Genomic DNA, 27,098 nt, shown 5'->3' on the forward strand with positions numbered 1-27,098 from the left:
TCGTGCGTGTGCACCACGATCTCTTCCGGCAATACGTACACGAAGTGGAGCGACCCCTTCGCGAACCCGAACCACTTGTCTACCCGTTTGTGGAACCCGTAGGGTTTGTGTTTTCGGATCGGCCCGTTTATGATTCTCGCTCGTGGGCGTAAACTGGCCGGAGGCTTACGTCGTCGTGCGCGCATGTGAATTGCGCGCTCGTGCAATTAAACTCAACCGCCGATTCGACCATCTCGCCCCCGGAGGGGACAGCCACCGTGAAACGCATAACCGTTCCGCGGTGTTCGGCGATCACTACCTTGAAGGAGGGGGAGGAGGACGGGTCCGCCGCCGGAAAGTCGACTGCGAGGCCGACGCTAGCGTGCTGGCTTGGAATGTTGTAACCGAGAAACATGTTTCCGCCGGTGAGCGGGTTGAGGACGAAATAGTGGGAGGGTTTCAGACGGAGGAGAAAGACCCCGTTGCACGATGCCATGATCGAAGCCTCGGCTGCCACGTTTATGGAAGCCGACGCCGCCGGAGAATTGAGTACGGTGAAAAGCATGGCCTGGAAGGCCGAGCAGTGGAAGATGATAATCCAGCCGGAGGATGGCGCCGCCGAAGCCGACTCGGATGATAGGAGCGCGTGTTTGCGTGCGAAACTCGGATCGGTGATGTAGCTTCTGAAGTTTTTGCTGACACACGAGTACTGGAGTGCGTTCCTCAGGGGTAGTAGTTTGATGATCTCGAAGACGAGATCCTCCGGCAGCTCCGGCAGCTCCGCGGCCGCGTGTTTGCCCAGAGATATTCCGCGATTGTATTCCTCATTCTGGAGATGATTTTTTATTTAATTTTTTTTATTCAGAGAGGTTTATGATTCCATGTATTCTGTACAATGTTTATATATACATTGTAGGTGGATTGGAATACATTGTAAATATGTATTTACTCTTTATAATTATATTGGCTTTCCAATTTAATTTAAATTAATATTTGATAATTCAATATTTTGCAAACTTAATAGAATCTTGCTAATCCCAACTATATTAATTTATATAAAGTTTAACTATAGCTACAATTAAAATCATACGAAAGAGTTGTGCCATCTTTTTATGTATATTTTTTTTACTTGAATATGTAATCGATGATTGCGAAAATCAGTTAATTATTAATTGTTTTGGACAATTGCGAAGATGAGTTAATTATTATTTGTTTTGGACGATTGCGAAAGTGAATTTGGACCGATGTTGTTTTTCATCCAATATCTTAAATTATATTAGCTTTATATTATCATTTTTAATTTGTATCATGCTTTGTTGAACGTTCTTTTTATATTTTCTTTTACTTGAATATGGAATCAACAAAGAATAGTAAAGTAAGTTATTTTAATGGTGTCTTAAATTTATTTCGGTAGAAATTTCAACATAACTTTCTTTAGGTAAAATTGAAACCCTTCAGGTATCAAAAGTAAATAAATTTTATTTATTCGCAAAAAAATTAGAAACATGGCAAATTGCTTGCACCAAAAGGCGAAATACCTTGCTGCATAATCAATATATTAATTCATTCATGAATAAAAATGTATCTAATCTACATACACAAGTATACAACAATTAAAAACATGTTGATACTAATTAGGATTAATTAGAACACCTAAGAACACTTTGCATTGCATAGAAACTAACATTTGCCCATTGAAATCTCTTCCAATGCTCGTTCGAAACGCTAGCCAAGGTCGGAATAAACTCGAAAAAAACTTCGTCGCCACACCCCACTTTTCCCTTCTTCTCCCACTTACCACTACAATGCACGTAAATCCTTTTTCCGAGTCGGACAAACAATCGTTGCCCGTCGAATAACACCGGGGTTCCATGATTATTAATCACGGCCCGAGGATTATATATATTACCAATCTTGTGAGACACACGCCACCTGTCGTTGGCGTAATCGTGTTTATAAACCACGATTACTTCCGGTGAGCCGTGAACGAATTGGAGTGAGCCTTGAGCAACTCCGAACCATTTGCCGCCTTCGCCATCGGCGGCGGCGTCTTTATTTAAGGATCCGTTCTTTAACGGCCCGTCCGTGATTCTCGGTTTCTCCTTTACGACATTGAAGGAAACAATGCTTTCCGCGTCGTCTCCGAGCCAGTGGACGCAACCGTGTGCGTATACCGGCCGGATACTCCGGTCGGCCATACGGGCGAAGTTCTTGCACTTGAAAACCACCTCCGGTTTCACCACCGTGGCGGGATATCCGGCGGGGATGGGGGCGCCGGAGTGGACGACCACGGCGAATCTCAGGGTGCTCCAGTACCTTGTAGGGTTAGGGTTTACATCAAATGTCACCAATTTGAACTGAAATTTACTGCTCAGCGAGATAGGGTTGACCAAGTCAACGGCCAGGGCTATGTCCTGGGAGCGGCCGATGCGGTGGTCGACGACCGTCGCTCCGCCGGTGATGGGGTTCAATACGTGGTACTCGTTGTAGCAGTCGATCCGGGCGAGGAGGACGCCGTTGCAGGAGGCAAGGATTGAGATCCCGATGGGTAGGGCCGTGGATATCGGATCCGACCCGGATAACGGGTCGATTCTGGTGAAGGATCTGGAATTTACGGCCGGGCAGTGGAATACGGTCGGATTGGACGACCGGAGGGCGTGGAGACGGCCGAATTTTGCGGTGGAGATGATTCCGTTGTAATTCTTGCTGAGGAGTTTGCACCGGACGGCGGATTTTAGAGGTAATCGGGAGATGATTCTGAGAATGAGATCGTCGCTTAGCTTCGCCATTGTTGCGAGTTCTGTTAGCTCTCCACAATTGTTGGTTACTAGGGTTTTGTGTGTGTGTTTTTTGTGCGTGTTTTGCGACTGTGTGGGATTAATGATAGGGATGAAGAGACGTAGTATTTATCACTGATTAAAAAAGAGAGACGTAGTATATATGGACACGTGTGCGTTAATAGGGAACAAATGGGCTAAATATTACAAAAATCATATACTTAAATGTGGGCCAACAATTATGGCAACCTTTTAATTGTTATTATTATTTTTATTAAATCGATGCTAAAATAATTTCGAGTCAAAGTAGAAGAGGTAAATCGATGAATTGAGAGTAGAAGGGGGTAAAGTGATATCGAATCAAAGTACACGGTGCTAAATCGATGCAATTAATAGTACAAGAGGTAAAGTGGAATTTACCATTTTTCTAATTGTTATTATTATATTTATCTCCTATTTTTCAGTCTATTTTTCTCTAATTCTTCTTTACTTTATTTATTTAAAAATCAATTTAATATCATAACAATTAAATGTATATAATTTTTGTACATATTAAGTTTTTATTATTAAATTTGTATAAATATTGATGTTCTTACTGATATCACTAATAAATTTTATTATAATTGTAATTTTCATGTATTAAACTTATTTGTTTTCACTTTTGAAATGTTCGTGAAAAATGCTAGTAATTATTAAAAAGGGCCTTGGCCAAGAAAAAGTATATATTAAAAAAAAAACTATTGATTTCCAATTTGATGAAATGTAATAAGGGTTAGTTGAAATAATAAATCCCAAATTAAAAGACCTACTAATTAATCTCTACCTCCCTTTCAACGGTCAACGAATCTCCGTAGTCCGTACAATCCCGGTTCAATTCAGTTGAAACGACCTCGAACCGGTCACCCCTGTTTTCTTCAAACCAGAGTTCTCCTGGCATTCATATTCATCAAACGTTAAACCCAAGGAGAGGGGAACTTTAATTAGTTAATTCTTTTTCTTCTTTTTTATTTTTATTTTTTTCCCTCTTCTCTTTCTTTTTTGATAGATATTAATCTGCAAAAAGAAAGAGAGGGGAAAACAAAAATGGCCGGAGGAGGAACCCACGGTTCGAGGGAGCTCGACCAGACTCCGACATGGGCCGTTTCCTTCGTTTGCTCCGTCATCGTTATTATTTCCATCATTTTGGAAAAAACCCTTCATAAAATCAGAGAGGTATTTTTATTCGTTTTCACAATTTTTTAATTTAGATTTGTCTTCAAGAACGAAAATCGGAATGTAGGAATTACATTTTTTTTTTCGGAATTTTCGTGACGAAAATTTAACATGGCATATAATTTCATTTAATCGTAATTTCGCGATCGTTTACTAAATCTTGTAGAGTTTATCAAGGAGAAGAAAGTTCGCTTTAGTCGAAGCTCTGGAGAAGATTAAATCAGGTGAGACGATTATTGCATCCATACGTAACATTTCGTTTAAGCATAATTAAAAAAGTCCACTAATCACGAGTTTCCGTAATTACATATGTAATCACCCGGTGGCAGAGCTTATGATTCTGGGGTTTATTTCGTTACTTCTGACATTCGGACAAAACTACATAACACGAATCTGCATTCCCGTAAGAATAGCGAATACTATGTTGCCATGCGCACATTTGAAACGACATTTCCATGAAAAAGATAAAGATCACCACCACCGAAGGCTTCTGTGGTACGAACATCGAATCTTGGCCGCCGATAGTCCAACCAGATCATGCAAAAGAGTTCGTTAATTTATTCTTACAAAAATCATCGATTAGTTAATCATGTTTTATCACGCATCTTATGTTTTTTTTTCTTTTTTCTTTGAATATATGTAATAGGGTCATATACCTATTATATCTGTCAATGGTCTACATCAGCTCCACATCTTCATATTCTTTCTTGCTATATTCCACGTCTTTTATAGCGCTATAACGATGATGCTCGGCAGGATGAAGGTATTTTTCAATTTTCGTATTTCATAATTATATATAATTTTTTTTCCTGATATACTATTGTGGGGCCGCAGATTCGTGAATGGAAAGAATGGGAACGAGAGATTGCAAATAATACTAACGAATCCATTGGTACGTATTGTTCTCGTAATTTTTTGTTTGTTTTGGCTCGAAAAGATAAATAATATTAGTGTTTGTTTTCGTACAAAAAGATTCTGCTCAGTTTAGGCTTACGCACGAGGATTCGTTTGTGAAAGGGCATACTAGTCCATGGACAAAACACCCTGTCCTTTTCTACATTGTAAGTATAATCAAGACAGTATAAATTAAATTTTAGTACATTCAAGAAACTAGTTTTGATATATATATATATTAATATACGCGAATACGTTAGGCTTGCTTTTTCCGGCACATGTTATGGTCGGTTCGCAGAGCCGACTACTTGACCCTGCGAAACGGGTTCATCTCAGTAAGTACTTTAACTACATTGAATATTTATATAGATAAAATAACGATACATTTAAATTAACGCGACGCGAACAAATTTAGGTGCATTTGGCCCCGGGAACTAAGTTCAACTTTCAGAAGTACATCAAAAGATCATTAGAAGATGACTTCAAAGTGATCGTCGGAATCCCGTATGCAATTTCTTTCCCGCCTCTCTCTTAAAATATATTAATTCTTAATATTCTTGTCTGAAAAAAGAAAAACTTAATATATTTTCTTGATTATACTCTCTCAGGCCTCTTTTATGGACTGCTGCAGTCGTATATCTGCTAGTGAACGTTAATGGTTATTCTCGTAATTCCTCCCATTTCGATTAAAAAATGTGAAGCATCTTTTAATAAAAGTTTATTATTAAAATTTTTAATCTTGCATTTTCGACTTGATCAGGATCTCAAGCTATGTTTTGGCTGTCAGTTATGCCCCTAGTGGTACGATTATCTTTAATTTCGTCGCATTATATTCACAAATTAAATTAATTAATTAAATAGTGGAAATTAAGACAAGAAAAAACTGATTCTTGATATGGGTAAAGATAATTTTAGCAGTAGGCACAAAGCTACAATCGATCATAACTCGAATGGCAATCGAGATTCAAGAAAGGCATGCGGTAGTTCAAGGGATTCCACTCGTGCAAGTCTCGGACGAGCATTTTTGGTTTAATTGGCCTGAGTTAGTTCTTCATCTCATCCATCTTACCCTCTTCCAGGTCCAAAATTGCTACTTCCACTCCACACTCCTTTTTTTTCTCTTCTCGATATTTATATATAGAACCATATGCATGTATGCATTCTTAATTCGCTTTCGTGTTGCTTCTACTGATTTTACAGAATGCATTTGAGATAACTTATTTCATCTGGATAACGGTAACGAAGTTCGCTTCCGAATTTACCCTTTATCTTCTATATCACGGCTATCAAATTAATTACAAAAAATAATAATGCATTTCTTTTTTAAATATGCAGTATGAATTTGGGTTGTATTCTTGCTTCCATAGCTTTTTCCTTCTAGCCGTTATTAGAATCTGTATTGGGTAAACACTTTTAAATTTTGTGTGTATTTATTTATTTATTATATATATATATATAATTTTATATTTTTAAACATGAAGAAAGTCATTTATTTTGTATTTGCAGGATTGGAGTTCAGTTTTTGTGCAGCTACATTACCCTTCCACTCTATGCACTTGTGACACAGGTACAACTCAAAGAATCTCTATACTCTCAACCGACAAAATGACCATTCTGCCCCTATGCGTCGTTTTTCGTTGTTCTTGAATTTTGCCATTTTATTTATTATACGGCAAAAAAAAAAAAATTCAGATGGGATCGCATATGAAGGCGGCAATTTTTGATGAGCAAACTTCGAGGGCGTTAATGAACTGGCATAAAAAAGCAAAGAAAAAGAAAGAAGGTTCCCAGGGACGGGCCCGCAAATTAGGAGGAAGCCGCGAAAATTCACCGGAGAAAGATTCTCCGGCTGCCACCGAACCGACGGACGAGACTCCTCCGGCCACCGGAGAAGATACATCTTCATGACATTCAAAACAAGGAGAGACTTTAAATAGTAGATTGATAAAATTCTTGTTTTCGATATATTATAGCATACACATTAATTTTTGTTAGTGGAAAAAGAAATTATTTTTTGAATTTAAATTTCTCTTTATTAAATGTAGAAAATAGATAGACATTAATATTAATATATTATACATAATTTTCAAGAAAAATAAGGAAAGACAATTTCCATAAGGAGTTTTTGGTAATTTAAAGTACAATAAATTGAAGGGCTAAATACAGTTTCCACCCTTAAAGTATAGGGTTGGTAACACTTACCCCCTTAAAGTTACAAATGTAACACTTACCCCCCTCATTAATGAATTTAATGATATAAAACTTTGACTTTGAATGATGTGACATTTTTTCTTCATAAATTATCCTTCTAGCTATTATATTGATGCATATATAATAATATATTTTCAATAATATTTCAAAAACTAAATTTTATTAAAATATAATAATTATTAAAAAAATATTTTGATTTATGTTTAACTTCACATTTTAATTACTATAGACCCTAATATAAATAAAAATCTCAATATTTTAAAAAATATATAAAATACGTTAAACATTTGCAAGAAAAAAAAATATTTTCAAGACTTAAACGTCTAATTTTTTTTATAATAATTATTCATTTGAAATTTTATTTCAGTTACTTAAATTGCAATAAAAAAATATTTCAATATTTAGACGTTTAAATTATAATTTCTTATTAACTTTTGAATACATTTTGTGATTCTCAGAGGAAAAAGTGAGATGATTATATTAGAGTCATATACGCATTAAAATAACTATATAAACTATATAATCATAATTAAAATTTGTTAGCTACAAATGAACGCAATGTAAAACAAAAATGAAACTAAAATTCAATTTGTTTCATTCATAAATTTACAATATTAAAATAATAAAATTAAGTTTTTGCAAAGTTGCCGATTTTTTTATTATTACATATTCATTATTTATACAATGGCTAGAAGGACAATTTGGGAAGAAAAAATGCCACATCATTCAAAAGTCAAAATTTGGCCTTTAGATTCATTAATGAGGGGGGTAAGTGTTACATTTGTAACTTTAAGGGGGTAAGTGTTACCACCCCTATACTTTAAGGGTGGCAACTGTATTTAGCCCTAAATTGAATATTCGGCCAAACGCGGTCTTATAGTCCAAAACCCCTAAAGAAACCCTTAATTCCCCTTTGCACTCTCTTTCGCGCTCCCCGATTCCAAATCCTAGGGTTTCTCAGAAACCCCATCTCCCTTCTTCACTTCACTTCTTCGGAGCTCACCAATTCTTCAATCACCATGTACTTGTACAGCCTAACTCTTCAAAAAGCCACCGGAATCATTTGCGCCATCAACGGCAACTTCTCCGGCGGTAAATCCCAAGAAATAGTTGTCGCGCGTGGCAAAGTTCTCGATCTACTCCGCCCCGACGAAAATGGTAAGCTCCAATCCCTTCTATCTGTCGAAATCTTCGGCGCCATTCGCTCCTTGGCTCAATTTCGCCTCACCGGCGCACAGAAAGACTACATCGTTGTCGGCTCAGATTCCGGGCGCATTGTTATCCTCGAATACAATAAGGAAAAGAACACCTTCGAAAAAATTCACCAGGAAACTTTTGGTAAATCTGGGTGCCGGAGGATTGTCCCTGGTCAATACTTGGCCGTTGACCCCAAGGGTAGGGCTGTAATGATTGGTGCTTGCGAGAAGCAGAAGCTCGTTTATGTTCTGAACAGGGACACTTCAGCTAGGTTGACTATTTCCTCGCCTCTCGAGGCACATAAGAGCCACACTATAGTTTATTCGATTTGTGGGGTTGATTGTGGGTTCGACAACCCTATATTTGCAGCAATTGAGTTGGATTATTCCGAGGCTGACCAGGATCCCACTGGACAGGCAGCCAACGAGGCGCAGAAGCTATTGACCTTTTATGAATTGGATTTGGGTCTTAACCATGTTTCGAGGAAATGGTCCGAGCAGGTTGATAATGGTGCTAACTTGCTTGTGACTGTGCCTGGTGGTGGAGATGGACCGAGTGGTGTGCTCGTTTGTGCGGAAAATTTTGTTATATATAAGAATCAAGGGCATCCAGATGTAAGAGCGGTTATTCCGAGACGAGAGGACCTGCCAGCTGAGCGTGGGGTGTTGATTGTCTCTGCTGCCATGCATAAGCAGAAAACCATGTTTTTCTTTCTTCTGCAAACTGAGTATGGTGATATTTTTAGAGTGACGTTGGACCACGATAATGATAGAGTGAAAGAGTTGAAGATCAAGTATTTTGATACTATTCCTGTGACTTCTTCACTATGTGTGCTGAAGTCGGGGTTCCTTTTTGCCGCGTCAGAGTTTGGGAACCATGCCTTGTATCAGTTTCAGGCTATAGGAGATGATCCAGATGTAGAGGCCTCGTCGGCTACACTGATGGAAACCGAAGAAGGTTTTCAACCTGTTTTTTTCCAGCCGAGGAAACTGAAGAATCTAGTCAGGATTGACCAGGTTGAGAGCTTGATGTCGATGATGGATATGAAAGTTTCAAACCTCTTTGAAGAAGAAACCCCTCAGATATTTACACTTTGCGGACGTGGTCCTCGTTCATCTCTCCGGATATTGAGGCCAGGTTTAGCTATCAGTGAAATGGCAGTGTCACAGTTACCTGGTGTTCCAAGTGCTGTCTGGACAGTGAAAAAGAATGTCAACGATGAATTTGATGCTTATATTGTCGTTTCTTTCGCAAATGCCACTCTTGTGCTTTCCATCGGTGAGACTGTTGAAGAAGTTAGTGATAGTGGATTTCTCGACACAACACCTTCCCTCTCCGTGTCTTTGATTGGGGATGACTCTCTAATGCAAGTCCATCCAAGCGGGATTAGACATATCAGAGAAGACGGGCGTATTAACGAGTGGAGAACTCCTGGGAAGAGAACGATTGTTAAGGTTGGGTCTAATAGACTTCAGGTTGTCATTGCTCTGAGTGGTGGGGAGCTTATATATTTTGAAGTTGATATGACTGGGCAGCTGATGGAGGTTGAGAAGCATGAAATGTCAGGAGATGTTGCCTGTTTGGATATTGCCCCTGTCCCTGAAGGAAGACAGAGATCACGGTTCCTTGCCGTTGGATCTTACGACAATACTATCCGCATCTTATCTTTGGATCCTGATGATTGTATGCAGATTCTTAGCCTGCAAAGTGTTTCTTCTCCTCCTGAGTCTCTCCTCTTTCTTGAAGTCCAGGCTTCTATTGGAGGGGAGGATGGAGCAGATCACCCTGCCAGCCTCTTTCTTAATGCTGGTCTACAAAATGGTGTCTTATTCAGGACAGTAGTGGATATGGTGACTGGTCAGCTTTCAGATGCCCGCTCTCGGTTCTTAGGACTCAGAGCACCGAAGCTCTTCTCTATTGCTGTGAGAGGGCGAAGGGCTATGCTTTGCTTGTCAAGTAGACCTTGGCTCGGTTATATACACCAAGGACACTTCCTCCTGACACCTCTGTCGTACGAGACTCTTGAATTTGCTGCTTCATTTTCATCAGATCAGTGTGCAGAAGGTGTTGTTGCTGTTGCTGGTGATGCTTTAAGGGTTTTCACCATTGAGAGACTGGGAGAATCGTTTAACGAAACTGCTATACCTTTGAGGTATACCCCGAGAAAGTTTGTACTTCACCCCAAACGCAAGCTGTTGGTAACAATTGAGAGTGACCAGGGAGCATTTACTGCAGAAGAGCGTGAAGCTGCGAAAAAAGAATCATTTGAAGCGGCTGGAATGGGAGAAAATGGGAACGCAAATCAGATAGAGAATGGTGACGATGAGGATAACAGTGATCCGCTTTCCGATGAACAGTATGGTTATCCAAAGGCAGAGTCGGGAAAGTGGGTTTCTTGCATCAGAGTTCTGGATCCAAGGACAGCACAAACGACCTGTCTACTGGAGCTTCAGGACAATGAAGCTGCCTTCAGCATGTGCACTGTAAATTTTCATGATAAGGAGTATGGAACTCTTTTAGCAGTTGGTACAGCAAAGGGCCTGCAGTTTTGGCCCAAAAGATCCTTTGAGGCTGGATTTATCCATATATATAGGTTTAAGGAAGATGGAAAGGTCCTTGAACTTCTGCACAAGACTCAAGTGGAAGGTGTTCCTCTTGCGTTGTGCCAATTCCAAGGGAGATTGCTAGCTGGGATAGGACCAATACTCAGATTGTATGATTTGGGGAAAAGGAGGTTGCTGAGGAAGTGTGAGAATAAGCTGTTTCCGAACTCTATCACCTCTATCCACACTTACCGTGATCGGATCTTCGTTGGTGATATGCAAGAGGTAAGTCCTCTGAGCATATAGCTTATTAATGTTTGCCACTGTTAATAGTTTTAGGGCTTTGATGCGAATGGACACATCTTTTTCCTTATTTTGACTAAATCATTGTTAAAATGATTTGAAAATGATTTTTGAGCTTCCATTTTTATGCATTTTGCGACGTTTTAATGTTAGATTTTCCTGTCATGAGCAATTGATGGAATTTGAGGATAAAATATTTTGGAAATTTTCATTTTTGTTTTGCACATATTTTCACTCTGAGTAAAAGTTCTGAAAACTTTCCTTTTCGGTTAACGAAGTCTTTTTTTTAAATGTTGGGTGAAACTAGTGAGATATCCCAGAGAGTGGTATCAATCATTAGAAGCAAACATAGTTTACAGAAGGTTTGCGGAAGCATTGACCTACTATAAAGTTAGCAGTGGTTCCTAATTTAGTTTGTGCAGTATGTTAATATCAATTGATATTGCGTGTTTGTAATCTGAAAACTTATGTGGATTGGTTTTTGTTTATATTTTGTCACAGTCGTTCCACTACTGCAAGTACAGACGTGATGAAAACCAGCTGTACATATTTGCGGATGACACTGTTCCAAGATGGCTCACTGCAGCACACCACATAGACTTTGACACAATGGCAGGCACAGACAAATTCGGAAACGTTTTCTTCGTACGGTTACCACAGGATGTGTCAGACGAGATCGAAGAAGATCCAACTGGTGGTAAGATTAAATGGGAGCAAGGGAAGTTAAATGGGGCTCCAAACAAAGTAGAGGAGATAGTCCAATTCCACGTCGGTGATGTTGTCAGTTGCTTGTATAAGGCAACTCTGATTCCAGGCGGTGGAGAGTGCATTTTATACGGAACTGTAATGGGCAGTTTGGGCGCCTTTCTTCCATTCGCTTCGCGTGATGATGTTGACTTTTTCTCCCATTTGGAGATGCACATGAGGCAGGAGCATCCACCTTTATGTGGCAGAGATCACATGGCCTACAGATCTTCCTATTTCCCTGTGAAGGTCAGTTACCTCTATTTTTTATTATATTTAACATAATGTCTTGGGTATTACATATTCAAGTTATCGGGTTCTTTCGATAATTAACATATCAGGGTTTTTTTTTAATTTTTTTTTGGGGTTGCTGTGGGAACGAGGGCATTTTGTATTTTGGATACAGAAATAAATTAGTGAACTATCCATAAAGCTGATTCTGATTGTCTGTGTTTCCGACAGATGATGGTTTCATTATTTCTTGTAGATTCGAGGATGGTGTCTTGGTAGACTAAAACATGACTATGAATGTCTTTGAGGGGCTAATATTATCTGAGTCTATAGCAATTGAAATTGGATGCAGCTTTGACTAATATTGACTTTTTTTTTCTTCATAAATATTACATTAGAAGTATCTTGATTTTTATTTGCGATGGCTGATGATATGAAGGTTTGCGACGATTTTGCAGGATGTGATTGATGGAGATTTGTGTGAGCAGTTCCCAACTTTGCCAATGGATATGCAACGTAAAATCGCGGATGAGCTGGATAGAACTCCTGGGGAGATTTTGAAGAAACTGGAAGAGATAAGGAATAAAATAATTTGAGGTAAATGCTCTTGGCAATGGAAAAAGTTTTCCGAACCATTGAATTTGGATTATCTGTGACTTTTTAAATTAGTATTTTGTCTTCTAATTATTTGGTTACAGATTTATGTATCGTTCCTTTGGTGTAATAGTTCACTGTTTTCCGTGTATCAAGTTTCGGCATGACATTTAGTTGCTATATCATTTTGATACAGGTTATTACTCGTGTGCTTCTTCTGTTCATTGATTTGAAATATGACAGACATGGCGAAAGTGTTATAACCGGATTGTGCCATATGTTTCATAGAAGTAAGATGTTTCGTATATAAACAACACACATTAGATAGATCAATTTCGAAAGTTGGCTATGCTCTTGCTAGTTATCCGTGTTAACCGAAAAAACCTGTGCAGAACCGGTCTCCAAACGAAAGCGTGGCATGGAAGAGACAATGTAAGAAAACAGGGAAGTGGATGTTGTAGCTCCAACTTGCTTAGCAACGGATTAATATATATTATGCCTTTTTCTTTTTCTTTTTTTTTCTTCTTTTTTGCGTGTGTAATTTAAGGTAGTGTAATTGCTCTCTCAGTTGACTAGTCAACCATAGACTAATATATTTATTTTGAACTTATTTTTCTCTACAAGTTACAATTTGAGAGTTTTCTTGTGTAAATTTTCACAATCAGAGTTTCTTTGATTTATTAATAATAAAAAGAATCGAAAACTTTGAAATCACATACAAAAAACTCAGGAGTGAAATAAACTTTGAACTCCAAAAATTCAGTTACTTAGTACAATTATTTGAAGCTAAATAATTAATAAAATTTATTTATTTATTCTAATAGTATTCAATTTATTTTTTATTAATTGAATAGTTAAAAGAAAAAAAAAATTGAATTGAAATATTACAAAGACAATTTTTTTCTAGCTGACTTACGTTTTTTTTTTTTTTTTTCGTTTTTCCTTTTCTCTCTCCTTTTCTTAATATATATATTTTTGTTAATTAATTGTTAATTATTATTTATATATATATATATATATATATATATATATATATATATATATATATATATATATATATATATATATATATATATATATATATATATATATATATATAGTGTCTCATGCATGCGTTAATTATTTTGCACCCACCCCAAGCCCTTGTTCCCTTTTTATTGTCCTTGTCTATTTCTTCTTTCCATCTACATCACCCAGCCTCCGTCCCGACTAGAGATTTTCTTCAAAATATCTACAAAAAAAATTAAGTAAGTTGTCATTGCAATATATATTTTTTAATATATTTTTTTCCTTAATTGTTTGTATGTAAAAATCTAATTAGCATTGGTGGTGAGTAAATAGAATTCCATTTTGATTCAGCTGCTTCGCAGATTTAGAATTAAAATAAAATTGAATCCTCTTGTCTGTTTCTAATAGATCCACCTATCGCGTCTTTATATATCATGAATCTCCTTTGACAAAGATTTAATTTTTTTTGGGGGTGAAATTTCGAGGTTATTAATTGAGATCAATTCTCATCTCTCCTTTATAAAGATTGGATTTTTTTTGGGGTGAAATTTCGAGGTTATTAATTGAGATCAATTCTCATCTCTCCTTGATAAAGACTGGATTTGTATCGCAGAGAATGGGAAAACGAATCAAGAGACAGAGCATCAACCACGAAGTTCCTGAAGAAATAATCGAGGAAATATTGACGAATTTGCCGGTGAAATCCCTGATTAGATTCAAGTGTGTTTCGAAACAATGGCGCTCTGTTATCTCCAGCAAAAGTTTTATCCAAGAGCATCTCAAGAAATCGATGCAATTCAACCGTCAACACCTCATCTATAGCTCTTTCGACACTAACCCTAACAACCGTAGCTCTGGTGGATTTGATTATACCCGTCAGCGTCTACGGTCATGTTCTCTTAACTATTTTCTCCATGAACCAAAAAAGGGTTGTTCCAAGATCACAACATTGGATAATCATCCCGGAAACCCTGATTTATTCAGCCAGAACATGAAAGGTTGTATTATTTGTCCGCCGAGTATATGCATTCGGATCATAGGTTCATGTAATGGGCTAGTACTCGTCACCTTTAACTTTAAAGATATATTTCTTTGGAACCTTTCAACAAGAAAATTCAAGTCTATTCCAACTACATATTTTCCAAAAAAATCATTGTTCCACAAATTCCAATACGGTTTCGGGTACGATGATTCTACCGATGACTACAAGATTGTTTGCACTTCCTTCTGTGCGGAACCCTATCAGACAAAGATTTACAGTCTCAAGACCGATTCTTGGAAGAGAATCGAGCATTGGGTGTTGGTAGTGAAGGCATATTTGTGAAAGGAAAGTTTTATTGGGAAACCGTGGATTGGAAAGCAGCGGAGAAGTGTGATCGCTGGAAAATTGTTTCTCTTAGTTTTGTGGAAGAAAAGTTTGAATTTGTGGCTCGACCTAAACACTTTTTGGAGTATGAGTTTAATGCACGCACGAGTTCTGCAAGTTTTGGGAGGCTATCTTAGTTTCGTCGGTATTAGTAGTACATTGGATGTAAATATATGGGTTATGAACAAGTACAGTGAGGCAAATCAAGAAACATGGACTAAGATTTGGACACTTTCTGATTTTTGTCATCCGAAGAGGTATAACAATGGTCCAAGACCAAAGCCAATATGGATGAACAAGAATGGGGATATTGGAGTGGCTTTTGGTGAATCGATTATTGTTGTTTATAATTACAAAAGCAAGTCGCGCATGTACCGAGTTGATGAAATAATATTAGCAAGCAATATTTACGTTGAAAGCTTAGTTTCTCCATTTGGTGATCAAGATCTTCCCCAATGATTATCATACTCATATATAGTGGGGACTACGATGCTACATATTATTTTGATCAACGATAATGGTAAACACAATTAAATATTCGTTAAACATAATTTAATATTCGATTGCATTATTAAATATTCGTTAAATACTATTTACCCTCACTGTTGGTGTTGTCCTCTTCCTCATTATCCGACTCCCGATTCATCACTAGCCTCGGTGTCGCCATATTCCTCCTCCTAAGTCAAAGTTTACAAAAAAGAAATATTTTAAACTCTCGATAATTAAAATACTCGGTAAACAAACTCACCTCGTTAATGTTGTTTTCCGCTTGTTCCTCTATCTCGTCCAACTCTGTATCTTCTTCATCCTCCTATACCAAAGTTTATTGTCAACGGGAATACAAAATTCTCCATAATCGACTACAATAATTAAATAATCGGTAAACATAACTCACCTCGCTAGTATCGATTTCCTCTTTTTCCTCTACCTCATCAAACTCCGATGTCGAGTCATGCCCCTATATCAAAGTTTACGATAAAACATTGTCAACACGAATACAAAAATCTCCATAAATCTCCATAATCGATTGCATATTATTTAAACACTTCGTAAACATAACTCACATCTGTAGCATCGTATTCCTCTTGTTCCTCCTCCTCATCGATTTCCGAGTTTGGTTCATACTCCTGTATCAAAGTTTACAACGAAATATTGTTAACACGAATACAAAACTCTCCATAATCTTGCATATTTAAATACTCGTTAAATCGCCAGTATTGTTTTTCTCTTTTTCCTCATCATCATCACTCTCGGAGATTGATTCATCGTCCTATATCAAAGTTTAGAATAAAATATTTTCAACGTGAATACGAAGTCACGATAATTGACTACGTAACTAAATTCTTGGTAAAAACAATTATCCTCGCTAGAGTTGTCTTCCTCTTCATCATTCGGGTAAAATATCAAGCTTGGTTCGTCACCATCACCTTCAGCCTATAAAATATGCCATAAAACCATTTAAGCAAGTTGGCATATTATTTTGATCAACGAGAATGGTAAACACAAATAAATATTCGTTAAACATAATTTAATATTCGATTGCATTATTAAATATTCGTTAAATACTATTTACCCTCACTATTGGTGTTGTCCTCTTCCTCATTATCCGACTCCCGATTCATCACTAGCCTCGGTGTCGCCATATTCCTCCTCCTAAGTCAAAGTTTATAAAAAAGAAATATTTTAAACTCTCGATAATTAAAATACTCGGTAAACAAACTCACCTCGTTAATGTTGTTTTCCGCTTGTTCCTATTCCTCGTCCAACTCTGTATCTTCTTCATCCTCCTATACCAAAGTTTATTGTCAACGGGAATACAAAATTCTCCATAATCGTCTACAATAATTAAATAATCGGTAAACATAACTCACCTCGCTAGTATCGATTTCCTCTTTTTCCTCTACCTCATCAAACTCCGAGGTCGAGTCATGCCCCTATATCAAAGTTCACGATAAAACATTGTCAACACGAATACAAAAATCTCCATAAATCTCCATAATCGATTGCATATTATTTAAACACTTCGTAAACATAACTCACATCTGTAGCATCGTATTCCTCTTGTTCCTCCTCCTCATCGATTTCCGAGTTTGGTTCATACTCCTGTATCAAAGTTTACAACGAAATATTGTTAACACGAATACAAAACTCTACATAATCTTGCATATTTAAATACTCGTTAAATCGCCAGTATTGTTTTTCTCTTTTTCCTCATCATCATCACTCTCGGAGATTGATTCATCGTCCTATATCAAAGTTTAGAATAAAATATTTTCAACGTGAATACGAAGTCACGATAATTGACTACGTAACTAAATTCTTGGTAAAAACAATTAACCTCGCTAGAGTTGTCTTGGTCTTCATCATTCGGGTAAAATATCAAGCTTGGTTCGTCACCATCACCTTCAGCCTATAAAATATGCCATAAAACCATTTAAGCAAGTTGGCATATTATTTTGATCAACGAGAATGGTAAACACAAATAAATATTCGTTAAACATAATTTAATATTCGATTGCATTATTAAATATTCGTTAAATACTATTTACCCTCACTATTGGTGTTGTCCTCTTCCTCATTATCCGACTCCCGATTCATCACTAGCCTCGGTGTCGCCATATTCCTCCTCCTAAGTCAAAGTTTACAAAAAAGAAATATTTTAAACTCTCGATAATTAAAATACTCGGTAAACAAACTCACCTCGTTAATGTTGTTTTCCGCTTGTTCCTATTCCTCGTCCAACTCTGTATCTTCTTCATCCTCCTATACCAAAGTTTATTGTCAACGGGAATACAAAATTCTCCATAATCGTCTACAATAATTAAATAATCGGTAAACATAACTCACCTCGCTAGTATCGATTTCCTCTTTTTCCTCTACCTCATCAAACTCCGAGGTCGAGTCATGCCCCTATATCAAAGTTCACGATAAAACATTGTCAACACGAATACAAAAATCTCCATAAATCTCCATAATCGATTGCATATTATTTAAACACTTCGTAAACATAACTCACATCTGTAGCATCGTATTCCTCTTGTTCATCCTCCTCATCGATTTCCGAGTTTGGTTCATACTCCTGTATCAAAGTTTACAACGAAATATTGTTAACACGAATACAAAACTCTACATAATCTTGCATATTTAAATACTCGTTAAATCGCCAGTATTGTTTTTCTCTTTTTCCTCATCATCATCACTCTCGGAGATTGATTCATCGTCCTATATCAAAGTTTAGAATAAAATATTTTCAACGTGAATACGAAGTCACGATAATTGACTACGTAACTAAATTCTTGGTAAAAACAATTATCCTCGCTAGAGTTGTCTTGCTCTTCATCATTCGGGTAAAATATCAAGCTTGGTTCATCACCATCACCTTCAGCCTATAAAATATGCCATAAAACCATTTGAGCAAGTTGGCATATTATTTTGATCAACGAGAATGGTAAACACAAATAAATATTCGTTAAACATAATTTAATATTCGATTGCATTATTAAATATTCGTTAAATACTATTTACCCTCACTATTGGTGTTGTCCTCTTCCTCATTATCCGACTCCCGATTCATCACTAGCCTCGGTGTCGCCATATTCCTCCTCCTAAGTCAAAGTTTACAAAAAAGAAATATTTTAAACTCTCGATAATTAAAATACTCGGTAAACAAACTCACCTCGTTAATGTTGTTTTCCGCTTGTTCCTATTCCTCGTCCAACTCTGTATCTTCTTCATCCTCCTATACCAAAGTTTATTGTCAACGGGAATACAAAATTCTCCATAATCGTCTACAATAATTAAATAATCGGTAAACATAACTCACCTCGCTAGTATCGATTTCCTCTTTTTCCCCTACCTCATCAAACTCCGAGGTCGAGTCATGCCCCTATATCAAAGTTCACGATAAAACATTGTCAACACGAATACAAAAATCTCCATAAATCTCCATAATCGATTGCATATTATTTAAACACTTCGTAAACATAACTCACATCTGTAGCATCGTATTCCTCTTGTTCCTCCTCCTCATCGATTTCCGAGTTTGGTTCATACTCCTGTATCAAAGTTTACAACGAAATATTGTTAACACGAATACAAAACTCTACATAATCTTGCATATTTAAATACTCGTTAAATCGCCAGTATTGTTTTTCTCTTTTTCCTCATCATCATCACTCTCGGAGATTGATTCATCGTCCTATATCAAAGTTTAGAATAAAATATTTTCAACGTGAATACGAAGTCACGATAATTGACTACGTAACTAAATTCTTGGTAAAAACAATTATCCTCGCTAGAGTTGTCTTCCTCTTCATCATTCGGGTAAAATATCAAGCTTGGTTCGTCACCATCACCTTCAGCCTATAAAATATGCCATAAAACTATTTAAGCAAGTTGGCATATTATTTTGATCAACGAGAATGGTAAACACAATTAAATATTCGTTAAACATAATTTAATATTCGATTGCATTATTAAATATTCGTTAAATACAATTTACCCTCACTATTGGTGTTGTCCTCTTCCTCATTATCCGACTCCTGATTCATCACTAGCCTCGTTGTCGCCATATTCCTTCTCATAAGTCAAAGTTTACAAAAAAGAAATATTTTAAACTCTCGATAATTAAAATACTCGGTAAACAAACTCACCTCGTTAATGTTGTTTTACGCTTGTTCCTCTTCCTCGTCCAACTCTATATCTTCTTCATCCTCCTATACCAAAGTTTATTGTCAACGGGAATACAAAATTCTCCATAATCGACTACAATAATTAAATAATCGGTAAACATAACTCACCTCGCTAGTATCGATTTCCTCTTTTTCCTCTACCTCATCAAACTCCGAGGTCGAGTCATGCCCCTATATCAAAGTTTACGATAAAACATTGTCAACACGAATACAAAAATCTCCATAAATCTCCATAATCGATTGCATATTATTTAAACACTTCGTAAACATAACTCACCTCTGTAGCATCGTATTCCTGTTGTTCCTCCTTTTCATCGATTTCCGAGTTTGGTTCATACTCCTGTATCACAGTTTACAACGAAATATTGTTAACACGAATACAAAACTCTCCATAATCTTGCATATTTAAATACTCGTTAAATCGTCAGTATTGTTTCTCTCTTTTTCCTCATCATCATCACTCTCGGAGATTGATTCATCGTCCTATATCAAAGTTTAGAATAAAATATTTTCAACGTGAATACGAAGTCACGATAATTGACTACGTAACTAAATTCTTGGTACCTCGCTAGAGTTGTCTTGGTCTTCATCATTCGGGTAAAATATCAAGCTTGGTTCGTCACCATCACCTTCAGCCTATAAAATATGCCATAAAGCCATTTAAGCAAGTTGGCATATTATTTTTATCAAATAAACACAACAATTAGAATATCTAATAATAAATTATTTAATAATAAGTTATATTAAAAAAAGTGCATACAGTTGAAATTAGTTAGATCCAATTTTCAATTTAATTTATATGTGTTCCATTTTATTCTAGTATCTTGATATATTTTATTGTCACGATAGAAGACAATTTGTAAAACCGAGTAGAAATTCAGAACACAAGGATAATTGACATTTTGCATCCATCAATTAGCTTAGGTGTGTTTGCAAAAATATAATTTTTAACGCTTTGCAAAAATATAATTTTTAAGACAGTAGCACACTAATTTATCAAACCCTCAATATTAATTTTTAGTTGCATGAGATAATTTTTTTTTTAACAGAAATGGTGCCAATTATAACAAAAAAAAAATATTAAAAAAAATATTGTGAATTTATAAAATTTTAAAACTCATGTTGAAGATGAATAGAGAGATCCTTAACTAACCTCTTCATCATCATCGGCTCCATCATCGGCTCCATCACCGGGCTCATTGCCACTACCTCCAACTTGTTTTGAGGCCCGGTACAAACAAATCATCTTGTCACCGACCGAACAGACGAGCAACTCGTGGCCTGTCCAATCCGGAGGGTTGACGGTAAGAAACGCACTACCGGCGACACATATCCAATGACCGTGACCGATGTAAACTTGATCGAACAATGTTTTTAAGCGGTTAACCAATACATCGATATCATTATCAGGCAGCTGCATATGGTTTGTACGAAATCAAGAAACAATCATACAAGAAAGAGAAAAATCAAATGAAGTAAAAATAAAATAAGGCCAAAGTAAAAACTAATTTTTCTTTATCTCTAAATTTATTTCAAAAAAATCATTTAAAAAATAAAAAATGAAAAACCAATTATGCTACCTCAAGCATTGAGTTAAATGCACAAACAATCATCATGATATGCATTTCGTAACACGAATGTACTGTTAAAGTTTTACTCGGTAGGACACGAGTATTGAGTCTACTTCTTCGTGGTTGGAACAAACAGATTAAACACAATGAATACAATTTTCAATTTTATGGCCTGACACGATTTGACCACTATTTCTTTGACATTTATTGAGTCGGCATACTCTACCACGATGTTGGGTGCTTCATTACTAACAAAAAAAATTAAGTTGTCATTGCAATATTTATTTTTTTACTTCTTCGTTAAACTCCGTATTTGACTCATCCTTCTATATCATAGTTTTGTTTAGTCGGAGTTTGATTCATCCTTCTATATCATAGTTTTGTTTTCCTCTTCCTCGTCATCAAAGTCCGAGTTTGATTCATTCTTCTATATCAAAGTTTACACAAAAAATGCTTCATTACTAACAGAATAATAGAGAAACAAAAAATAAAAATAAAAATTATTACAAAGATGTCATTAGGGTTGCAGATGATTTCTCTTTCTTTATATATAAGATTTATATTTTTCCACCTCTTTCGTGAATGGTGAAAATTGATTTACTCATATAGTAAAGAGTGGCTTTGTAGAGCACTACATGGATATTCTAGGAATTTTCTAGAAAATTAGGATAATAGAGAGATTTTAAAAAAGTTCATGTAAATTTCTGAAATTCAGTTACATTTTCATACATATTTCTAACAATTTCCTATCATCAAGAAACTAAGTTATCAATATTGCATGCATACCTCAGCAAACTTGTCCTAAACATTAGTGATGTGAGAGTCTACGTGGCAAGAACATCCAATTTCTCACTCGTGATTTCTTCTAATGACGAAAGCGCCAAAGTCTTGATCGAGGCTGGTACATATTATTCCCCCTCCCCGTAAAGGATCCCTTCACAATCGGATAGAATCAGCTCCCAATACGACTCAAATAAGTTTTCAACCACAAATTTCTCCAACGTCATAAACGGCCCCCACAATCGAGTGCAAGCTTCTTCAAATCCTCGTTGATTTCAATTTCAGCTATGGTACATGATTGTCTTGTATTATGTGAGCTATATGCTTTTACATTTGTCCAATTTCATCTATTCATTTCAATTCCGTGCACCATTGTCATATATATATATATATATATATATATATATATATATAATTTGAAGACTTAACAACTTTTTTCTCCTACACATATATATGGTGGCCTCAACAACCTTTTAGATAGTTGAGTTACATACTCAAATATTTCTAAGTATTGATGTGTAAGTTTAAGTTACTTGCAACCTACGTTTTATCAATTTATTGCATACAATAGTTAGTTGTGCTTCTTAATTTTGTCCCAATTTCTGAGGTAAGACGTATAGTAATTTTTATGGTCGGTGCAACATGACAACTACTTGCCAAACAATATCATCTTTTGGATAACTATCTTTCACTAATTATGAGTTGCATTAGAGTTCTCACAAATTAAGTTACTTTCTTCTTTTGGTATTCATACTAAACTAATCAATGTATCATATTTTTAGTGACTTAAGTTTCCCCTCTTCAATCAAGTGTCCCAAAATTCTAGATTTGTCACTTCTTTTGTTTTCTTTTTGTTTCTAATTAAAGTTCATTAAGATTATATAATTTGGTGTAAATTACGGCTATCCCTGAAGTAACGTCAAATTACGAAACCCCCTCATGTTTTGATAATTACAACCACCTCCCTTAACTATGAATCTTTTTACATGTCCACCCTCAAATTCAACATAATATTCTCGATTCCATTGGAGAAAAAAAAAGTATTTTTTGCACCACAATCTGATATTTACAAGCCAATAGTCACATCTTATGATCATCTTGTTTCAAAATGTGGAGCTCGAATGTGATAAAACACTTACAGACTGAAGAATATTCCACTAAATTTGATACCGGAAATGTGGACGTGTAAGATGATCCATATTTGAGGGATGTAGTTGTAGTTATCCAAACATGAGGGTTTTTTTCGTAATATGACCTATCTCATGGGGGTGGCCGTAATTTACTATAATTTATGTAATAAGTTAATAATAAACAACAAAAAACCTATTATCATATAAGCTTTCTTGATGAAACGTTGAATTTAAGATATCATGTTATAAATAATCGAAACATAATAAAAATGTTTTATTTTATCTATTATTGCCAAAAAAATAAGGGAAAGCGTGTGTATACAGTATATATATATATAAAGGGTAAATTACAAATACCCCCTGAGGTATGGTTAAATTACAAAAACCCCCCTCTTGTTTGGATAATTACATCTACCCCCCTCAACTATGTTTTTTTCTTACACCTCCACCCTTATGGTGCCAAATTCAAAATAATCATCTAGATTCCGTGAAATTTGCTCTAGTTTGTACTCGTTTTGTGTAAAAATACAGTTTTCGATGCACCAAAAACTGATATATACAAGCTAAAAATCACATATTATGATCATCTTGCTTCATAATGTAGAGTTTGAATGAGATAAAACGGGTACAAAAGTGATAATATTCCATATAATCTCGAAGATTTCACTAAATTTGAGGAGTTGGGGGTGGTTGTAATTATCCAAACAAGAGGGGTGTTTTTGTAATTTGACCATACCTCAGGGGGGTGTTTGTAATTTACCCATATATAAATGAAAGGGCTAAAAACAAATTTGTAAGAATTGCAGAAAACCCCCTCAAAAGCATGTGTTTTCAGTGTGTGCATTTGGAATGTCAGTTACACAGTTACTTCTCCGAACTAATTTTTCCATCTTATAAAATAAAATGATCAAGCTTACCGGAAATTCAAATTACACACACACACAATCACTACTCTCTCTCTCTCTCTCTCCTCTCACACACACACACACGTACACACATAGTTTCTCTCTCTACTCTCTACATGACTGCCAGGTCACGTCTCCTCGGCGGCGCAAATCCACCGCCGCCCAAATCAATTCCGGCGAACGACACCTTGTCGGCAGTGGAAGCTCTCAACCCCGACTTGGTAGTGATAGTCGCCGGTCTTCTCTGCGCCCTCATCTGCGTTCTCGGACTCGTTACCGTCGCACGCTGCGCCTTGCTCCGCCGCATCACCGGCCGGAGCTCAGCCTCCCCTGCATCATCTTCAACAGTGCCTCCTCCTCCGCCGCCTCCGCCCGCCAACAGAGGCCTGAAAAAGAAGGTACTGAATTCGCTGCCGAAATTTACCTACGGCGACGAAGAAAACCAACAGGCCGCCGCCGCCGCCGCGAAGCTCTTCGATTGTGCCATCTGTCTGTCGGAGTTTGCCGCCGGCGAGGAAGTACGAGTCCTGCCTCAGTGCGGCCACGGATTTCACGTCGTGTGCATTGACACGTGGCTAGGAGGCCACTCTTCGTGTCCGTCGTGCCGCCATGTTTTGGAGGTGTCTCGGTGTGGGAAGTGCGGCCGCTTGCCGGCATCCACCTGTTCCGCCGCCGCTGCGCAGCTTAATCAACCAAGACAAAGCCACGTGGATAGCTTTCTACCTTAAATCAGTTTAAATTACTGCACTAATTAAATAGTCTGTACTCTGTAGTTTGTAAACCAAATACCCATTTGTTAAATAATAATAATATACATTCTAAATATAATTTTCATATGAGAAAACATTAAAAACAAATAAAAATAAAAAAATGAAGAAATTACCAACATATGAGCTGGCACGACTAAAAAGTTTAGTGGAAGAGATTATGATTAATTAAACCAAGACCGAAAATAAATAGTGGAATGAGTTAGATTACGATGAATCATATATACTTACGTTCACCACTTTTCCACTATAAATAAATAGATGTATATAAATATTTACCTTAATTAATTTCTTTTTATGTAATAATCATTAAGACATTGACACATGATTTTCAACGGCTCTTTTAGAATTTTTTTAATTCATTCAGTCCCCCAATTTAAAATTCTGACTTCACTACTTTTTAAATCGTTGAATGAGATTTAAATTAAATTAATTAGTAAGAATAGTCCAAATTAAATGATAAGCAAATATATATTGTAAATGATATAATCAACTAATACATGATCTTTAAATGTCAAACATATGAAGGAACTTTCGATAAGATTAAATAACAACCAACTATTAAATGTGATAAAAGCTCCCAACTTCTAACCAAAAAAAGATGACGTCAGCCCAACATAATAGTGATTGCAATAGTCTAATATCAATTAATAACCTTTTAATAAGAGCCGTCCAAATACTACTACTACGTTCCAAGATGTAGGGTCCTCCATAATTAATCCCACTAACAACTTAAAAGTCGTTCAAAAGTTGATTAATGTTCGCATTAGGAAGTAGAATCAACACTATGTAAAGTTTATTCAAAAATTCCCAAATTTATCATAAGAATTGCAGACAAGCCCCCCCAGAATCATTTATTTACAGTGTGACCATTCGGATTGTCAGTTATATATCTACTTCTCCGAACTAATTAATTTTCCCTCCTATAAATAAAACCAACGCCGCCTAAACAGCTGACGCTTAACAATAACTACCTCTCTCTCTCTCTCTCTCTCTCACACGCGCACACACACACGTAAGTTCTGTCTCTGCTCTCTACATGACTGCCAGGTCACGTATCCTCGGCGGAGTAAGTTCACCGCCGCCGAAATCAACTCCGGCGAAAGACACCTCATCATCGGCGGTGGACAATCCCAACCCCGACTTGCTAGTGATCGTGGCCGGTCTTCTATGCGCCCTCATCTGCGTTCTCGGACTCGTCACTGTAGCACGCTGCCCCTTGCTCAGCCGCATCGCCGGCAGAGCCTCAGCCTCCCCTGCTCCTCCGGCAGCAGCGGCGGCGCCGCCGCCGCCCGCCGCCAACAAAGGCCTGAAAAAGAAGGTACTGGATTCACTGCCGAAATTTACCTACGGCGATCACGAAGACAGCGAACAGGCCAAGCTTTCCGACTGCGCCATCTGTCTGGCGGAGTTTGCCGCCGGCGACGAAATACGAGTCCTGCCTCACTGCGGCCATGGATTTCACGTCGGGTGCATCGACACGTGGCTAGGGTCTCACTCTTCGTGCCCGTCGTGCCGACAGGTCCTGGAGGTGGCTCGGTGCCGGAAGTGCGGCCGCTTGCCGGAATCCACCTGTTCAGCCGGCGCCGGTGCGCAGCCGCCTGATCATCAGCCAAGACAAAATTTTCTATTATAATAAATTGCACGAAGAGATTGTGATTTAAAGTTTAATATTAATTTAATATAAACCAAGAAAAGTACATAAGAGAGGAATGAGTTAGCTAAAGAATTAGGATTAATTAATTAACGGCACCATTTAATTCCCTTTTAATAAGAGCCGTCCAAGTACTACAATTATACTCCCACTAACAATGGTCTTCCAAAAAGTTGATTAATGTTCACATTAATTAGGAACAAAAACACATTATAATTTCTAGATACTTCTAATTAGTATTATTCTGGTAGGATTTAACTGTCATTTTCCAAATATTTTCCCAATAATATTTGGTTGTAATAATTTGTTCCAAGGAAATAATGGCAATACTATATGGGTAAATTACAACCACATATGTTGTATTGTTAAGTTACGAAAAAATTCTTATATTTGAACATCTACTTCTTAACATGAATCTTCTTATACATTCACCCTTATGATGTGAAATTCAATATAATCATCTAGATTATACGGGATACTCTATAGTTTGTACAAAAATACAGTTTCTGATGCACCACAATCTGATACATACAAGCCAAAA

General features: G+C 36.8%; 2 protein-coding genes, 1 long non-coding RNA gene, 1 other non-coding gene and 2 pseudogenes across 7 annotated transcripts; 5 read left to right on the plus strand and 1 right to left on the minus strand.

Annotated features, from left to right (window-relative positions):
- Nucleotides 1-3,618: 3,618 nt before the first annotated feature.
- LOC105958794 (MLO-like protein 9) lies at nucleotides 3,619-6,881 on the plus strand. The gene is made up of 15 exons (XM_088814458.1): nucleotides 3,619-3,968; nucleotides 4,135-4,192; nucleotides 4,298-4,515; nucleotides 4,615-4,731; nucleotides 4,803-4,860; nucleotides 4,941-5,029; nucleotides 5,123-5,197; nucleotides 5,278-5,366; nucleotides 5,471-5,520; nucleotides 5,623-5,663; nucleotides 5,768-5,941; nucleotides 6,063-6,098; nucleotides 6,198-6,265; nucleotides 6,369-6,429; nucleotides 6,555-6,881. Exons 1-15 carry the CDS (start codon nucleotides 3,840-3,842, stop codon nucleotides 6,768-6,770), a joined length of 1,479 nt encoding a protein of 492 aa, XP_088670584.1. The 5' UTR covers nucleotides 3,619-3,839; the 3' UTR covers nucleotides 6,771-6,881.
- Nucleotides 6,882-7,916: 1,035 nt separating this feature from the next.
- On the plus strand, nucleotides 7,917-13,195 carry LOC105959428 (spliceosome-associated protein 130 A). Of its 2 annotated transcripts, none has more exons than XM_088814459.1 (4): nucleotides 7,917-11,098; nucleotides 11,618-12,109; nucleotides 12,550-12,688; nucleotides 13,078-13,195. In XM_088814459.1, exons 1-3 carry the CDS (start codon nucleotides 8,093-8,095, stop codon nucleotides 12,685-12,687), a joined length of 3,636 nt encoding a protein of 1,211 aa, XP_088670585.1. In that variant the 5' UTR covers nucleotides 7,917-8,092; the 3' UTR covers nucleotide 12,688; nucleotides 13,078-13,195. The 2 variants fall into 2 exon arrangements, with proteins under 2 accessions (XP_088670585.1, XP_012838987.1); XM_012983533.2 differs by lacking the exon at nucleotides 13,078-13,195 and adding an exon at nucleotides 12,882-12,970.
- Nucleotides 13,196-13,788: 593 nt separating this feature from the next.
- Nucleotides 13,789-14,807, plus strand: LOC105959429 (uncharacterized). The gene is made up of 2 exons (XR_016029907.1): nucleotides 13,789-13,932; nucleotides 14,307-14,807. It is a non-coding gene; the product is annotated as an uncharacterized LOC105959429 (transcript).
- A 1,736-nt stretch (nucleotides 14,808-16,543) lies between these two features.
- On the minus strand, nucleotides 16,544-17,526 carry LOC148765502 (uncharacterized). Its single transcript, XR_016029824.1, has 3 exons — nucleotides 17,100-17,526; nucleotides 16,931-16,993; nucleotides 16,544-16,846 (listed from the first exon to the last, which is right to left on the minus strand). It is a non-coding gene; the product is annotated as an uncharacterized LOC148765502 (long non-coding RNA).
- A 6,529-nt stretch (nucleotides 17,527-24,055) lies between these two features.
- LOC148765503 (RING-H2 finger protein ATL8 pseudogene) lies at nucleotides 24,056-24,980 on the plus strand (annotated as a pseudogene). Its single transcript, XR_016029867.1, has one exon. The product of XR_016029867.1 is annotated as an RING-H2 finger protein ATL8 pseudogene (transcript).
- A 727-nt stretch (nucleotides 24,981-25,707) lies between these two features.
- Nucleotides 25,708-26,763, plus strand: LOC148765504 (RING-H2 finger protein ATL80 pseudogene; annotated as a pseudogene). Its single transcript, XR_016029874.1, has one exon. The product of XR_016029874.1 is annotated as an RING-H2 finger protein ATL80 pseudogene (transcript).
- The last annotated feature ends 335 nt before the right edge of the window (nucleotides 26,764-27,098 follow it).

Source organism: Erythranthe guttata, chromosome 14 (genome assembly GCF_056151865.1).
Source record: "Erythranthe guttata isolate IM_541 chromosome 14, IM_541, whole genome shotgun sequence".
Classification (NCBI taxonomy): domain Eukaryota; kingdom Viridiplantae; phylum Streptophyta; class Magnoliopsida; order Lamiales; family Phrymaceae; genus Erythranthe; species Erythranthe guttata.